This window comes from Thunnus maccoyii, chromosome 21 (genome assembly GCF_910596095.1).
Source record: "Thunnus maccoyii chromosome 21, fThuMac1.1, whole genome shotgun sequence".
Lineage (NCBI taxonomy): Eukaryota > Metazoa > Chordata > Actinopteri > Scombriformes > Scombridae > Thunnus > Thunnus maccoyii.
The window spans coordinates 1,127,245-1,144,787 of NC_056553.1; the positions used below are offsets into that span (position 1 = coordinate 1,127,245).

The 17,543-nt window shown below is 37.5% G+C and overlaps 1 protein-coding gene across 2 annotated transcripts in view; it reads left to right on the forward strand.

The window, feature by feature from the left end:
- LOC121888123 overlaps positions 1 to 17,262 on the forward strand; it is a 28,954-nt gene extending 11,692 nt beyond the window's left edge. For both annotated transcript variants that reach the window (XM_042399496.1, XM_042399497.1), the window contains exons 8-17: positions 1,375 to 1,437; positions 3,530 to 3,621; positions 4,021 to 4,067; positions 4,433 to 4,647; positions 4,887 to 5,149; positions 5,858 to 5,971; positions 6,096 to 6,264; positions 7,116 to 7,174; positions 13,893 to 14,172; positions 15,573 to 17,262. In XM_042399496.1, coding sequence (XP_042255430.1) covers positions 1,375 to 1,437; positions 3,530 to 3,621; positions 4,021 to 4,067; positions 4,433 to 4,647; positions 4,887 to 5,149; positions 5,858 to 5,971; positions 6,096 to 6,264; positions 7,116 to 7,174; positions 13,893 to 14,172; positions 15,573 to 15,595 — 1,325 coding nt within the window. In that variant the 3' untranslated portion in view covers positions 15,596 to 17,262. The remainder of the gene's footprint in view (positions 1 to 1,374; positions 1,438 to 3,529; positions 3,622 to 4,020; positions 4,068 to 4,432; positions 4,648 to 4,886; positions 5,150 to 5,857; positions 5,972 to 6,095; positions 6,265 to 7,115; positions 7,175 to 13,892; positions 14,173 to 15,572) is intronic.
- The last annotated feature ends 281 nt before the right edge of the window (positions 17,263 to 17,543 follow it).

A 17,543-nucleotide genomic window follows, 5' to 3' on the forward strand; every position in this document is an offset into this window, starting at 1 on the left:
TGATGATCACTAAAGTCAGTAGTCAAGTCAAGTTTAATTATGAAGCACATTTCATACGACAAGCGTACACTCAATGTGCTTCAAGATGAAAAGCAACAAAGTGCTGAAAGTGCAACAATAAATATGAGATAAACTCATTTAATATGAAGTAAAGACACCAAAAGCCTCACACTTGGAACGTTGCTGCAAAACATTTGTTGTTTGCTTCCTCAGAGGATGTAAATGTGTTCAGCTAGAATTCATGTGATAATGTGGATTATCATGAGTTCTGCAGCAGTGAAAGACTGAAACTATGAAAATAACCAAAGTTGTGACCTGTTTGTTCAAGCAGTAGATGATTTACATTTAACATGAACATGTACAGAAGTCATACTGGTAAAGTGTCATGAGATGAGAACTGAATACATGTCCTTCATATTTAAAATGTCTCTTATTTTCAGCAGGACACATAATGGAGAAACTTAAAGAGGAGCTCTTGAATACTCTGGAAGACTTAACTGAAGATGACTTTCTTAAGTTTAAGTGGTACCTGGGGCTGGTTACGAACAAAATGAGACTTTATTGTCCCAGAGCAGGCCCGGACTGGCAACCGGGAGCACCAGGACTTCCTGGTGGCTTGGCCTGCTACCAGGCCTGCTGAAGCCCGCAGAATTTTATTTATTTATTTTTTTTACCCTGAATGCAACACTGCTCCTCACGCTGTGACAGGCAGGTGGTAGAAGTAGAAAGAGAGACGTTAGCAGTTACACGTTTCGTTTGACAGCAGGTGCATTTAAAGGCTAAATAACTGAGCAGCAAGATGGAAGATGGAAAAAAGAGGAAGATTGGACCAGAGAGGGAAAGAGAGAAATAAACAAAGGCACTTGCAGGAGATGCAACTAAATGCCGCCATGTTAGTCAGTAAATAAACATGCTAGCTAGCTAACGTAGCTAATGTTACTGATGTCAATGTTAAAGCAGCCAAGAAACTGAACAATCAATAAAAGTGGCAATTCCCTTAATAATTTCCTTAAAATCATTGATGGCATAACTGACATATCTAGTCTAGTTAATATGGTCAATATTATTTGAAAATTCATCCGTTTTGGTGAAAGTTTCAGTCAGTGAGTTCATACTTTGAGATCATAATTTAAAGTTATTGAGACAACACAACGTCTTCTGTCAGTATTCAAGCTAACTTACTGTAATTAGTTGAAACTTGAAGATCTGTGTTATTTAATGTTTGTGTTGGTTAAAGGACTATTTTAACCTATGATGGGTAACTGTTAGTGTATATCAGCAAACTGAGGAGGATGTTGTGCAGTTGTTAACTGTATTATATTGGTACATTAAAAGATATACTGTGCTGTGCTCTTGCTTTTTTTCTTTTTGAAGGTGGAGAGAGTAGCACTGGTGCCACCGTAGTACAGAAGCCCACAACTTCAGAGCAACCTGCAGGTACAAGACATTTTCTATTGTGTTAGTATATTAGTTGTTTATTTAGTTATTTATTATTTTATAAATATTGATTAAAAGTTAGTCCTTTAGTTAGTTAGTCCTATGCTGATTGAGAGCTAACAGCAGCTACAGCGGTGCTGGCCTGCTGGAGGAGGTCTCTGGCTGTCTGAGGGAGGAAGAGCTGCTGGCAGCCACAAAAAGTAGGCCCGGCAGTTTGCTGTATGAGCTCAAAAGATGATAACATGTCAGTAAACTGGTTATCAATATGAATGTTAAAATCATCAGAAATAGGATTGAGTCATACTCAACAGTAATTTAAGATAAAAGTTCACCAAATTCAGATATAATGCCTTTTTTAAGCTTCGGTGGTAAACTGTGAGCACTAGACTGATGACCAGAGCTAAATACTCAAAAGTAGAAGTAAGACCCAAATAAGATGCTTTTACATGACAAAATATCTGAAAAAATAGTAGCAACACAACACAGTAGGAGTTATCTTCTAAAACAATCCATCTAATAGTTGTTGATATTTCAGTCTGGACAGACAGACTGACACCCATAAAGCTGCTAACATGAATAAAAACATTTAGACTTTTCTTCCTGAGGTCAGAGAACTTTATGTAACTAAATCACAAAGTAACATACAGACTGCTGATGTTCTTCAGAGCTGAGAGCTGCTCTCAACATCTGAGACACATTTACATGAATTTATTCTGAACTTATACAGACAAAAGATGATGTGCTCTGATGTCAGATGAGGAGAGGAGAAAAGAAAAATAAAACAGGGTTAGGGTTAGGGTTATAGACATAACATATATTCAGTATAACATTATATTATACTGCAGACCGGCAGTATAATATAATGACTAAACAACTTGATTTCTCAGAGTCGAAGGTGCTGAATTAAAGGACACTTTTGTGTTTTTGTGTTGAGCAATATCGAGGATGTCATTCAAATCTGCAGTGAGTTACTTCCTGGTAGCGGGTCATCCGGTCCACCAACAAGACTAAGAAATAAAAACGAAGATAAGTAATGTTGAGTAATGTAGTGGTTACAGTTTAAAAATGAATTACAAATGAGGAAAAAAAACAAAACAATACAGCTTCCGTGCTCCCAAGTCCTGAATGACAGAAAAAAATGTTCAGGCATGAAGACAACTTCCAATAGAAATACATTAGTTTGAAAGTCGTGGTGAGTGTCACGAAAAAAAATGGAAAATTGGTGTCCATGTACATGAATCGATAGATTACATTTTGTGACTATTCCACAAATGACCATGAGACTGAACTCCTATATAGTGAGAGATTGTTGTTTTAGCACTTCAGTTTTTGTCCAGATTAAACAAACGAGATATCAAGTGTTAATCAATGAGCATTAGGGGTGATAGTAGGAGGATGTTGTTACTTTTGGACAGAGCCATTTTTTTCTGTTTTATATCATTGTGAACTCAATATTTATGAGTTTTGGTCTGTTGATCAGACAGAACTTTGAAACTGGAAGACATCACCTTGCACTCTGGGGAAATATAATAGAGATTTTAACAATTTTCTGGTATTTTCTTCTGCTTTGTTCTGATCTATTTTGACTTTTGGGAAAGATGATGTGTTGCTTCACTGCAAGAAGGTCTGCAGTTTGATTCTCAGTCATTTCTGTGTTGACTTTGATTTTTATCCTTGTGTTCAAATGTCCAAAGTCATGGAATGATGAATTAAAATGTTGCTGTGTTGACAGTTTGTGCAAAACAAGACAGTTTGCTTCACTGCAATGATTGAAATAATGCAGTAAAAACACTTAATGGACACTTTGTAAAACAAATGTAACTTTGGTTTTGGGATACATTTTTTTGTTCAAACATGGTCTCGACTGAAAAATGACTGATGTGCTTTGTGTGAAACTTTTTACAGTATTTCTTTGCAATCTTGACTTTATTGGAGGGTTTTCCAGTAGAGACTAACAGGGGGCATGTAGCGAAAGTCTCTGTCCAGCCTTAAATTGGGACTTTATGTTGCAGCTTTGTGTATGAGTCTAACCCACTGGACCACAAGAATGTCCAGAAGTGAGTTTAACATCTGCTGTGTGTCTGCTTCTCAGGTCCGTCCACATCCAACACAACCCTCAATGTATCTGAGGACAACAGAGAAGATCAGCTGGGTCCTGATGATCCAGAGAGGTTGTTCAGAGAGGTAGAGTCATTACAAATGTCCATTTTCTACTTTAACATGTTTATTAATGTGTTATTGATCAGACTCAGGTTCCTCCAGAGGTTAATACTCCTTACATCTAAACTCTCCTCGTTTCCTCTCCTCTCACTCTCTGCTGCTTCCTCCTCCATCAGAAACTCCTCATAATTCATTTCTGCCTCCTCATCTGCGAAAGCATCAGCTGCTGTCCAACGTAGTCCTGCAGGATCTTTCACTGAAGAATGTAAAGTTAAAGAGCAACTGATCATTTAATCGTGAACTAGTGATAATCAGGTGATGAATAAACAGTACAGAGTGCAGGTGGAGTAGAAACTGAAGCAGTGAGGTTCATGTCCTGGTGGTCAGTTTCTGTAACTAATGTTGTCACTTTCTACATTTTAGGACTTCAGACCCGAAGTGCTGACTGAGTCTGCAAACATTTCATACAGGTAACCAAAACATAAGATGCAGAATATTTCATCCTTGAACATTGTCAACTCCTTTCAGTGATGACACTTCACCTCCTTTCAGATAATTCCACTCTGTTCAGTAGTTTAACTTCAGACTTAACTGTTGTTTCAACTCTTTTCAGTGATGAAACTTTGCTTTTAACACTTTTCATACTCCTGCAGCCACTACTTCACTCACATCTTGTCCAGCAGTTCAGTTTGCTCTCCAGCTTTTTAAGCACTGCAGCAGTCACAGCACATTTTGTTCAGCAAATTCATCCTTTAGTTTTTATTCATTCAAACCAGGAAAAAGGCTGAATGAGCTTGTATTTGTGTTGTTTAATCAGCTCCTCTGTGTCCTACAGGTTCAGGGGTCCTGGTCCAGGTGTGTTCCGGTGTACTTTGACTGGACTCGTGTTTGTTATGGCTCAGGAGGCGGAGCTGCTGTACAGGACTGTCCAATGGGATGAAAGTCACCTACAACCAGCTGGCAAGATGGCTGCAGGGCTGCTGTTCAACATCCAGAGTCCTGACGGTGCTCTCAGTCAGCTCCAGCTGCCACACTGTGAAACCATGGATGGTAAGCTGATTATTGTGCTTTGTGAGTTTTATTAAAACAACGATAAGTCTCCTGTTAGTGCACCGACACTAACAGACTTCCCACCCACCAACACTGACAGTCATCTTGGATGATTTGACAGACCTGGGAAACTGTTTAATTCTTCACTCACCAGACTGAGTGTCCTAGAAATCAAATAAAATGAGCACTAATGTTATAATGAGGTTTTTGTTAGTAAAATAAATCTTTTGTTTTCACAGCTCCGCTCCCTGAAGGTCTGCTGTCTGTCGCCCACATCGCTGATGATGGAATGAGCATCCTGGAGCCGCTGGAGATTACAGACACTCATGTGGTTGTGAATGTCCCTCGTCTCTCTGCCTTTGGCCTGGTCTGGGATCTCGCTATATTACTAAACATCCCAATACGAATTAGAGGCCAGGTTCTGCTGTTCCTCCGACCTGTGGACACATGTCTTCAAAAACTCAATGTATTTCTGTTGCAGGACAACATTCCTCTGGAAGAGGTAAAACTATCTGTCATACAGTATGTGCTTACTATCAACCTGAACTTATGTTTTAAACCACAGCTGTTTCCACAACAGGCTGAACAGTCAGCTACACCTCACTCCTCTATACCTGTTACCAAACCTTATCAAGCTGTAGTAAGAAAAGTATGGTTGTTCAAACTGGAAATCTTCAGATTGCTCTTTCGTTTTTTAATTTTTTTCTGGGTTATCTCTGGAGTACATTATTGTCTGTCACAGTGTCACTTGTGATACCAGCACCACCTGGTGTGAATACTGAATAGTGGGCTAGATTAATATAAAATTAAATATCTAGGTATTCCATATGGCAGCATGTTGCTGCCACCATGACAAAAAAAAATATTTGCTCAGTTTTGTTATAAACTTTTCTTGTTTTAACAGATATTTTTCATGTTATTCTGAGATATTGTCTTAGAATAATGTTTTACAACAAATTTATATAATTAACAACATATAACTTTATCTATATTTTCAACAAAGAACTGCTTCTACAGGGTCTCCTGGAGAGATAAATAGGGAAATCCTTTACAAACATTACAGTGATGGAGGCTTGTTTACTTCCACCTACAACTCGTCTAGATTCATCTATAGATGTCCAGCATGTACAAGAACAGAATATGAATAATGCAGAGAGGTAATTGTCTGTCTGAGAATAAACACCATAATAAAAATGTTTTATCACTGAAGGTTAAAGCCAAACAAGGAGAAGCTGAGTACATTGAGATCGCTTCTGACTGTTATCTCATCAATGGTCAAAGTTACAGTGTTCACTGTGATGAGGCCTCCACAATACAGCCTGAGGTGAGTCAGTTCTAAAACACCTCTAATGGTTACAATCTTAATTATTATATTTACAATTTTGGAAAATAGATTCACAATCAGAGTACTAGATACATTTTTTTTACGCTTTGTTTCTGGTTTTCAGAATAAAGAATTTCGCCCAAAGTACGGTCCAAATTTCCACCCAACATTTGAGGTTTTCCTCCCTACAAAACAAAAGAAAGTGAAAGTGAAAAAGAAGAAAGTGACTTTGATGGTCAAAAATGAACAGGGGGCACAAGTTTGGAAATGTGACGTGTATCTGAATCTAACAGGTAAATCTTTCACTCTGCTGCAGCAGAACTTCACCTCATGTCAGAGTTTAGACCTCAGTTACAATCTAAAATCCACAAGACATTATTGCTCTAATAATGAATCAAAGATCCACTTCTGGATTTGTGATGCAGCCTTCAGACAATGTTACAGAATTCTGAGAGGTTGTATTTAAGAAAGAAAAAAGATGTATTTTAGATACATCTGGTTGAAAAAATATTTGGTCTGCTGACTAATTTCTAAATCAAAACAAAGATGGCAGCCCGTCAGCTACCTGGTTAGGAAACTGAGTTGAAATTTGGGAAAATGGTTAAAAATCTTTTCATTCAGTGGATTAAATGTTTTCATCCAGATGTTTGGAAGAGTGTTTTATGATTCTTGAAATACATTTTAGAAAAAGGTTTGTTATAAACAAAGACAGTTTCTCAAACATCACAGATTACCTGATGGTTAAACTGATGGTTATCTCTGTGTCTGTTTATGTGAAAAGTGTCGCTCTGCATTTTAATGAACGTAAGTATGATGTTAGCTATCTCAGATCCATGGGCATACAGGTGGTTAATATGCCCAAACATGGAGGGAAGAGGTACAGACTGTTGCTCCAGACAGAGGTGGATTGTGGATTGTTTTTTTTTTTTTTGCAAAATCTTACATCTAACGGCTTAAATGAGGATTTTTCTTTGAAATGTTTTTGTGAAGAAGTTGTCTCTGAATTGTCAGATACCTGGATAGTTCCTCCCCGTCTCCTGCCATGTGGAGATTTTGTTAAAATGTTGATCGTTTCTAAAAGGTCTCTGTTTAAAAGTGACTGTTGGGTTATTAAACAACAGTCTTTTCTCTGGTTATCTTCCAGGTCCAAGAAGGAAAAATCCAAAGAGGAATCTCCCAGCAGGAGACACCGTCCCAGCAAAGGTAAACAGTCTTAGAAGTTGACATTAAACCGCAGCATCCAGCCTGCATGTATAAAGTTACCTCTCTAAAGTTTTTGTTATTAGCAACAAAATACCAGATTAATACAAGACTTTTTTAATAGTTCAATAGATAAATAATTGTTTTAGATAAAGATAAAGATAAAACCTCTAGAAAGTGTGGATTGAATCAAAGCTTCACTGAGGTCTCTCAACTGAAAACAAACTGATTGTTTTGATTTTTGTCACACACCAAGAAGGTTTAATAATTTTATGTAGTTTGACATAAAAAACAACGAGAAAAAAGGCAGTAAAAAGTATAGACTGTAAACACAAGTATCATTGTTATTGGTGCAATATTAGATCTGTCAAACTGATGATGTTTTTGCAGAAACCTGAACTAAATAACAGAAAATCCCGGTGAAAATTATCTGAAGGTTCATCACTATGAACGACTCCTCACATACAGATCATCATTTGATCCATCGTTTATTTAATATGAATTAAATATTAATTAGAGCAGCTTTTAGTTTCTGAACCAAGTACAACCTGATCAAATATTTATAAAATATGAATAACTTGTGACATAATATAAAAGTACCAAACTTAAGTGTAATTTTTTGTGCAAGATTATATATGTATATGCTTGTTACTCTTTCATATTTAGGTAGCACTTTACATTCCAGCTCGGTAATAACAAGGTAACAGTGGGGTAATATTTTGATAATAATGTAATATAATGGTAATTAACAAGCAATAGCTTGGTATTAACGATGGGTATAACTAGGTAATATTAGACTTAAAGTTTTGTAACTGGATAGTAAAGGGCCAAAAACAAAGGGGTAATTATGTGGAAACACATCTAAAGGACAATGAGGCAGAACTGTAATAACTATAATAACACAGTAAAATTATAGTAAGGATGTAATTACAGTAACAAACAATAACCTACTATTAATAAGGTTTTATCATATTTTCATTTAAAATAGTAATATAGTGACAGTTAAGGGACAATAACCTGATAATAATTAGGTTATACGGTTCATATTTTCAAAATATTATGGGCTACTATCAGTGTAATACCTTCCAAATTACATGACATTCTTGGAAGTCAAAATTGGTGATTACCAGACTTTTAATGCTGTGATTTGTAACCTGGAAACAAACCTGGTAGTTTCTGTGTAATAGCCATGAATCAGTGATGCAAAATGCCTTACTACCAGTTTCTACTTAATTTCATAGTGATATTGGATTAAAACAATACCAGCATCAAGAGGCATAGTGATTACCTGGACACACTGAACCTGATACCTGATTAAACAATGAAGCAGCGCAAAGACAGTTGTTGTATTTTGGTTAAAATTTGGTCCTAGATGTCGCCCTAAAAATGGACATCTCAGAACCACGTCTATTTACGGCACAACGTCAATCCGCTGCTGCTTTGGTGATTTTATCAACAGGATCAAACTAAATACTTGCTGCAGATGTGCTGCAACAAGTATTAATGCTTAAATTATAAATAACTTATTTCAATTACATACTCCAATGTATGTTCAGAAAATGGTGCTAGAGCCAATCATTGTATATTTGTTTATCCTGTCATCAAACAAGTTGAACACAGCTTTGGATGGAGGGTACATAGACCTCCAGTCCTCCCACCAGTTAAAAGCAACAACGAATTTGGGCTTTGCAAACAGATATTATATGGTTATTTGCATACAGAGCAGGGAAGTGACAACCGATCACAAGTGGTAACTGCAGCATGTGGAGACGCATGTTGGTGTAAACAGGGCCTTATAGTGTCTGCTGTCCACAGCTGCTTTATACCGTATGAAGCTTCTCCTTCAGTTCATTAAATCTCTGCAGCATCTGAAGGCAGCAGGACTGATATGTTGATAAATCTGCAGCCTCTGAGAAGTGCTGCGCTAGAGCACACTGCTGTTATGCACAGCTGTTCACTGTGTTTACCTTCATTAAATCACCTGATGTCACCAGGTTGATACAGAATAACCACACACACCTCTACACACATCAGACTGGTCGGTTATAACTCAGTATTTTGCTTTTATATGAAAGAGGCGTCGGGTTAGCAGCTCATCAGCCTCTTTTCAAACTTTCTTTTTAGCAAAAGTAACGTCTCATGTTTTATCCTTGAAACAAACTTGTTTCAGAGCTATGAGAGCAGTGATGTGACTGGCTGAGAGAGTATTTATTAATCACCACACTGGCTGATCTATATTTACCTTCACTGAGCCCTTTTGCATGTTGCATTGCTGCACAGACATAAACCAAAATAGCAGGTGTGCATGGAGACACCCATACAGTCCGTGCACATAAGAACTACCACCTTGTGCTTGTCGTTGCACATGCACAGTTAAAATAGGGCCCACAAACTACCAGGTGTTTTTCCAGGTAATCACTGTGCATCTTGGTGTTGGTTTAATCTAATAACATGAAATAAGTAGAACCATGTAGTTATGCAGTTTGTATCTTCAGATGTCTTTCCGCAATATTACCCCTTTGTTTTTGGCCCCTTGTTACAAAACTAAGTCTAATATTACCTAGTTATATCCATTGCTAATGCCAAGCTATTACTTGTTAATTACCATTATATTTACGTTATTACCTCTTAATTATCAAAATATCACCCCACTATTACCATGTTATTAACAAGCTGGAATGTAAAGTGCTACCCATGTTTGTATCATCTCATATTTTGACAAACTATATTACTGCACAAAATACACAAATCCTGGTATTCATATCACATCATACTTCACGTCATGTAAATCTCCTCAATCCAGCTGCTAGACTCACCTGAGACTGTACAGTTCCTCTGTGCTGCTTTATAAAACAGCAGAGTCCATGAATGAACATGTGCTGGTCCTCAGGTCAGTCAACATAGATTATTGGACAAACAACAACAACACAACACCCATCAGAGTGTTGATATCCCACACTGGGATTGAGTATACTGATGGAGGAAACAAGAAATAAAATGAATATTTACATGAAATGTAATCATATCTGAGCTTAACAGGTGTATAATAAGAAACACTTGCAGCTTGCAGCTCTGATATTTCCAACAGTCACCTGAAAGCAGCGCAGTGTTCATTATTCCTGAACTCTGTCTCAGTTTGAACACAACAGTTTGTGTCAACATGAACCAAAGTGAAGCTGGCAGCAAAAATCTGTTAACTGCTGTTTGGTGACATCTGGTGGTGATGGAGAGAACTGCAGTCTGGTTTCATACCTTAACCAGTTAATGCAGCTTTACACTAAAAAACATTTAAGAGCTAAACATTTAAGAGCTAAATTAAAGGACAATAATATTATTGTCCTTTGTGTCCTTTGCGTAGCAGCGCAGAATGGAGGGCCAGGTGTACGGTTTTCAAACCAGACTTCACAAACTCATACGTGCACCTGCAAACCTCTGCAGTTAATGTAACTGCTGCGAGAACATAAAACATAACCTCTAAAACTTTGAAACATCGGGGTCTGCAGCTGCACTGACTCCTTGTTGGTGATTGGCTTGTGTTTTTGTGGTACTCCTGAGCCAATCACTTCCTCTTCTGCCTTCTTCAAAAACACACCAGCAATCAGAGAGCCAACATCTATTTAAAGATGAGAATAGCAAACCAAAGAATCACCTTCAAATATTTGGACATAAATACTCAAAAACAAAACTTTCCTAAGGCTGAACGTGTTCCTTTCCCTGTCAGACAGAACAGCAGTTCACTTGAGTCTTGACCAGTTCTTGTGCTGAGTTCTTTTTCACCTTCAAATAGTGTTCCTGTTCCTTCCCTCTAAAGGCCCAGTTTATGTTTTGGGTGCAGAGATGACAGGTAGGGGTTGGGTTGAGTTCAGGTTAAGGTAAGGGGAAACTGGATTTGACAATCTGACATCACGCTCACTTTACGCAGTGATTGGTCAGCTGTGTGGAGGTGTGAATGGAGGCAGGGTTGAACTTTCCTCTCAAGCTCTTTTTTCATTATTCAAACATATCTGTCACATTTAACGTGAACAACCGAGAGACTGTGTGGACATTCAGGATGACTATAAACACTTTTGACTTGACTCCAAAATGTTGGCAGATATTTCTTTTGTGTCATCATTCCAAACAGAAATGTAAACTTTGCCATCTGTGTGAGCAGGAATGAAAAGCTGCATTTGTAGAAATGTTGCATTTCATTTTCTATTATTTTCATGGTGACATCATGACAAAGGAGATGGTTTATATCTTTTATTGAGTTGAAAGAAAACTCTTCCATTCCTTCTTTCTTTGTGTGTGAATTAAATCCATGCATACTTATACTGTAGGAGGTTAACTCAGCAGTTATTGTTACTTTACAGTACTTGAGTGCAACATTGAGGTACTTGTTTTACTATTATCTGCTAATTTATACTTTTACTCACATACATTTCGTAGGCAAATAATGTACTTTTTACTGCACTAAATATATCTGACAGCTGCAGTAACTAGTTAGTTTGCAGATTAAGATTTTACCTTCAGATCATGTGATCACTTATTAAACCTGCAGGGCGGAACTTTCACATATAAATGAAAGTCTGTTACATGCAAGTCATTGCCAAACAAATTCACACAATGCTGATTAAGTGCATCACCACCAGATAAATATATAAATATAAGGTTTTTAAATGTCATGTCGGGGTGACTTTCCTGTGCTGGTCGTTTGGCCGTTAATCATGCGGCTCTTCTAGACTTTCCAAATGTTATCAGACCAAATGGATCAATTTCTGACAGTGAAACAAGTCATTTCACAGGGGTTGTGTGATGCTCCAAACAATTTATCCTCCATTTTACAGTTGCAACAGTAGGTGACGGCCAGTATGTACTGGCCATCGGGCAAACTGGGACAAATCCCAGTGGGCCATCCAACAATACATTTTTGGGCTGGTGGACCATCAAAAAGTATCCGTTTTTACCGGCCCTCTCTGTGCGCCTGTCATTCAGGATGCACATGAGAGCTGCTGCATGTCTGTATCAGCCAATCACAGCCGAGAACCCCCTTTACTCTCACTGCCAGAGGGGGGGGGCAAAAGTCCTGCATTCCAGCTTTAAAAATGTGATGCATTTATATTGATGAAAACAGTAGTCAGTGGTCCAAAATGATCTCCATATATGACCAGCTACACGTTAATGCATCCGCCATAAAAATAATAGTTATAATATATAAGGATATAATTGACATAATGAGTAGCTTTACTTTTAATAGTTTAAGTGCATTTTGCTGATAAAACTTCTGTACTTAAGTAAGATTTTAAATGGTTGGTTATTGATCAGATTTGATTGACAGAACCAATCCCACAATAGTCACCAGATGTTGATACAAATATTGATAAATCCTGATTGGTGGACGGAATGTTGGCTCCATGTTCATAGTGTGTATGTAGGTTCATGGTTATTTGACTATTTAGTAAATGTGTTTGTGAATATGCAGCACAACAGTATGATATCACCTGAAATGATGAAGGCCTGAAGGCAGGTTCAGCATCATCAGCAGTCTTGTAGAGGAGCACCGAGTCAAAACTCACATGTGAATATTTCAGAATTAATCAGGTTACATTTCTGCAAGCTTCAAATCTTTGTTGTTGTTTTTATTAGACCAAAAAATTTGTTGTTTTCATAAAAAAAATCTAACAATAGCATCAAGTGATTTACCAACAACATTGAAACAGTATATTTATACTCAGTTTGATACACTGGAACATTACAGCCTATACATACAGAGTAAGCAGATCCTGAAGAGTAACATGACATCATCTGAACTGTCTTTTACCATCAGACCAGTCAGACTGTGTACCCTGATAGATGGTGTGAAGGTGTGGCAGCAGTGGAAGAACATTTAATATTGTTCTTGCCTGTAACAGAGATACTTGTTCTGTACTTAACTATTTCTGTTTTATGCTTCTTAGTTTTTTTTCATTGTTCTGATGCATTGTTAGAAACTAAAGGCCCAGTTCTGACACAAACACCCGAACTGTGTTTCTTCTTGCAGAACACAAAATGCTCCGAAAGGTTTTGAGTCTTCAAAACTCGTCATAGAATTATCAAAATCACAGACTGAACCTGCTGAGTTTATTGATCTTCTCTGGTACCATAAATCAGCATCATTAGTCAGGACTAGGACGTGATTTATCATAACTAGAGACAGACAGGAAGGATGAAACAGGATGAAAAAGGTTGATATTACAGGAGGATAGTCATCGTGTTTCAGTTACTCTTTACTGGGGAACTGTTTTGCTTATTGATACACTTATAAGATGTCTTCCTTTTTATTTAAAAGTTGTTTAAATTTTGAAGAGAAGTCCCTCGTTTTCAGGCGTTCTCAGTCGCCAGAGTTCACTGAACTACAACAAACAGGTGAGGGGCTAAAGCAGAAGACTAACTAACCTGTCATGGAGATTATTTTATTAATTTATAAACCTGTAAAATATCTAAACATCTACATTTCCATGACAACTGTGCAAACTCCATCTGCAGAAGAAGACTGTATGACACGATAGAAAGCTCCAGAACAGCTACTGAGTAGATTTGTGATGAGACGTTTTTACTGAAGATCCTCTTGAGTTTCTCTGACCCTTTAACGACTGCGGCCAAACTGGGCCTTTTGTCCAATCAGTCAGATCAAGTAGAAACACCAACAGACAGAAACATAACTGTTGTATAACTGTCCTTCAATGTTCTCTGATTTTACCAGAGAACCAAGATGACAAAGACTGACCTCATCAACACTCTGGGTGATTTGGTAGATGAAGAATTCAAGAGCTTCAAGTCGTACCTGAAGGATGAAAAGGTGGACAACACTGAACCCATCAAAGTGAACAAGCTGGCGAAGGCAGACAGACAGGAAACTGTGGATCTGATGGTGCAGAAATATGAATTTGCTACGGCTGTGAAGGTGATGAAGAGTGTTTTAAAGAACATCAGCAGGACTGATCTGGTGAGGAAGTTGTCAAACATCGGCTCAGGAGCAGAAGGTCAGTCACAGGAAGAGACAAACATGACATCACATCAGTCAGAGAAATCACATCATATCAGTTTGACATGTTTCAGCCTGTCTGCATGCAGACAGCAGATCTGTCTGACAGAGGACTTGATATGTTTCATGATTTTAGATTTAATGATGGACATTACTGAGACCTGTGTTACAGTTTCATGGCAGCAAAGTCACATTTCACCAATAATATTTGCTCCCTAAATTGCAGGTCATTTGTGAGTCCCACTGAGTTTGCATGTTGCAGCTTTATTGAAAATCCAAACTTTACTGAAGCAGCTTTTGGAGCAGATTGAAGTGACTTAGTGGCACAGGAAGTATGGGTTAAAACATTAAAAAAAAATAGGTTAAAATTGTGAATTGTCCCTAAGCTTCAAAAAATATTTTTGTAGCATATTGCTCGGCCCCAGTCTGAACCACAAAGCTGATGGTGGTGATAAAACAATCCATCTAATAGTTGTTGATATTTCAGTCTGGACAGACAGACTGACACCCATAAAGCTGCTAACATGAATAAAAACATTTAGACTTTTCTTCCTGAGGTCAGAGAACTTTATGTGACTAAATCACAAAGTAACATACAGACTGCTGATGTTCTTCAGAGCTGAGAGCTGCTCTCAACATCTAAGACACATTTACATGAATTTATTCTGAACTTATACAGACAGAAGATGATGTGGTCTGATGTTAGATGAGGAGAGGAGAAAAGTAAAATAAAACAATGTGCAACAGGATTAAAAACAGACAGAACGTCAGTGTTGTTCTTTATTTTAGCCACAATATGGAGACAGAACACCACTGAACAAAGAAGCTTCAGCACCAGGAAGAAAAATCAGAAAAACAACAGATTTATTTAAAAAATAAACACGCATATTGAATAAAAAATAAAGTTGCAGCTAAATAATGTTTTTTACACCCCACACACAAGTTCAACAGATAACAGCATAGAGCTGAAACTACCAGTCAATTAATGAATGAGATGATGGACAGAAAATAAATCAATCAATTCATCAATCAATTAATTGATTTAAGACATTTTTCAATCCAAAAAGCCAAAAAGTACCTAGTTTCTGCTTCTCTAATGTCTCAGTTTTTCTCCTCTTTTTTATCATTGTCAACTGAATGTCTCTGGGTTTTGAACAAAACAAGACATTTGAAAATGATGGGCACTTTTCTGTATTTATAGCTGAAACAATTAATAAGTTAATTGAGAAAATAATTATTGGTTGCAGCTCAATCAGAGCTTCTGCTGCTGCTCTGTGGATGCAAATTAAATCGTGCAGCATTTTTATTTTGGTCCTGTTGTTGTCACTTCTGTGAACTCTCTGTTTAAAGTGACCACTGGTTACTGAACACAGATACTTCTTCATCTTCATCCTCCAGGTCCTGATACGGCAGATTGTTGAAGGAGTGTCTGAAGCTGTTTCATGCAAGCTGCTGGATAAACACCTGGATCATGGGGTCATAATGGTGTCATTCCTATTATTGTTCATTTTCTATCAAAAAATTAAATTTTTCCATGATGTTATTATTATTTCATCTGAAGGAGGGTTTGTTAAACTACTAGAAAAATATATATGTCCAGCTCAGGATATTATGGTCTAATAAGTTTGACCAAATTCTTTGCAAGAAAGCACATGTGTTGGTGTTGTGTGTGTGGTTGCCCACCAGGAAAACTATCACAAATGCTGTCTTTTTCATCCTGTTTTAAGACAAATTTTTACAATACACTTTTTAGATCCTGCTTGTTTTTAACTGTATATTGTAACTGGATGAAGGATTTTAATTATTGGATGCCTGGATTTTAAGTTACTGGAGACAGCAATACTTTAGAGGCCAAGTGAAACTGTACACCTGTACACCATGCCGTGTATTGACTGCTGCTTACTCCAGGCGGAGTACCGAGGTGTATTCCAAGACTGTGGTTTCCTCCACTGGAAGAGGACCTCAAAGGGACACCCTCAACGTGTCCCCCTCTCCCTCCACCACGTCTACTGTCCCAACACTGAAACCTTCTGCCATCCCAGGGCTCAGGTACTCCACATTAATTCAGTGCTCCATGAACTGCTGTGAGATAATCCCTCTGCGTCCTCAGTGGTCACAAATAATTGGATATAATGATATTAAGCTTCATCAGTCCGAAAAGTTTAAGGATGATTTTAAAACTCTTATTGACACTGTTCTGGAGTCTGGCAGACAATCTGTGATTTCTGGACCCCTACCTCCTTAGTCCAGATGTGCCAGTTGCATATCTGGCTTAAAGGACTCTGCTGTGCAATGGGAATTCCTTTCATGGATAACTTCCCTGTTTTCTGGAAGCAACCCGGCCTCTTTGCACAGGATGGACTTCATCTCAACAAAGGAGGTAAATTACTCTATTGTTCCTCAAGGAAGCATTCTCAGCACAATTTTGTCTCCCTCTTGGACACATTATTAACCATCACCATGTCAATTATCATTTTTAGGCTGATGACACAATTATACATATCTGTATCCCCGAATGACCCCAATGCGCTGCATGTTCTCATTGCCTGTCACACTGACATTAATGTATGGATGGGTAAAAAAAAAATTAAATGAGGAAAAAACTGAAATTCTTTTCATAGGACCCACTGCTTAAGACACTCTATTGGCTACTTTTATCTTTCAGAACTGATTTTAAAGTTCTCTTGTCTATTGTTAAAGCTTCCACTAAAGAGTGGCTGAGACAAACTCCACCCAAACCTACCCCCAAAATTAATTATCTGAAATGTTAAGTTAAAATTGGCAATTAATTAAGACATGGAAGCATTATCTGCATGAAACATTTCCTGCAATGTTGGTGCTGAACTACAGCTGAGCTCTGTTACAAGATACAAACTAACACCTTTGCTAGAAGTATAACGACAGAAAACAACAGGAAGCCCGTTTTGGCCTGAAAAGCGTGTTGCGGTTTTCTGCACCTGGCTGACACCTCTTTATTTTGCTTTAACTGTTAAGACATAGAAAATATAAAAATATCTTATATGTAGAGTTCTACAAATTGTGTTGTGCAAAGTAAACAAAGACATATCCAATAGCAGTTGTTGTTCTGGAGTAGAACCATATATATATATATATATATATATATATATATATATATATATATATATATATATATATATATATGGCAAGTTGAGGATATAAAAGAAAAGATCAAGCAGGTCTTGTGGCTACCTTTTTGGCTCCTTTTATAATCCTAGAGAGGGTATTTTTTTCTTTTTTTAACTTGTGCATTTGATCCTCTTATTTTTTATCTTTTTCATTTTGTGTTACTCATATTTTGTAAAACCTAAATAAAACTGGTTTGTATTTTTATACACTCCAACCAGAGTT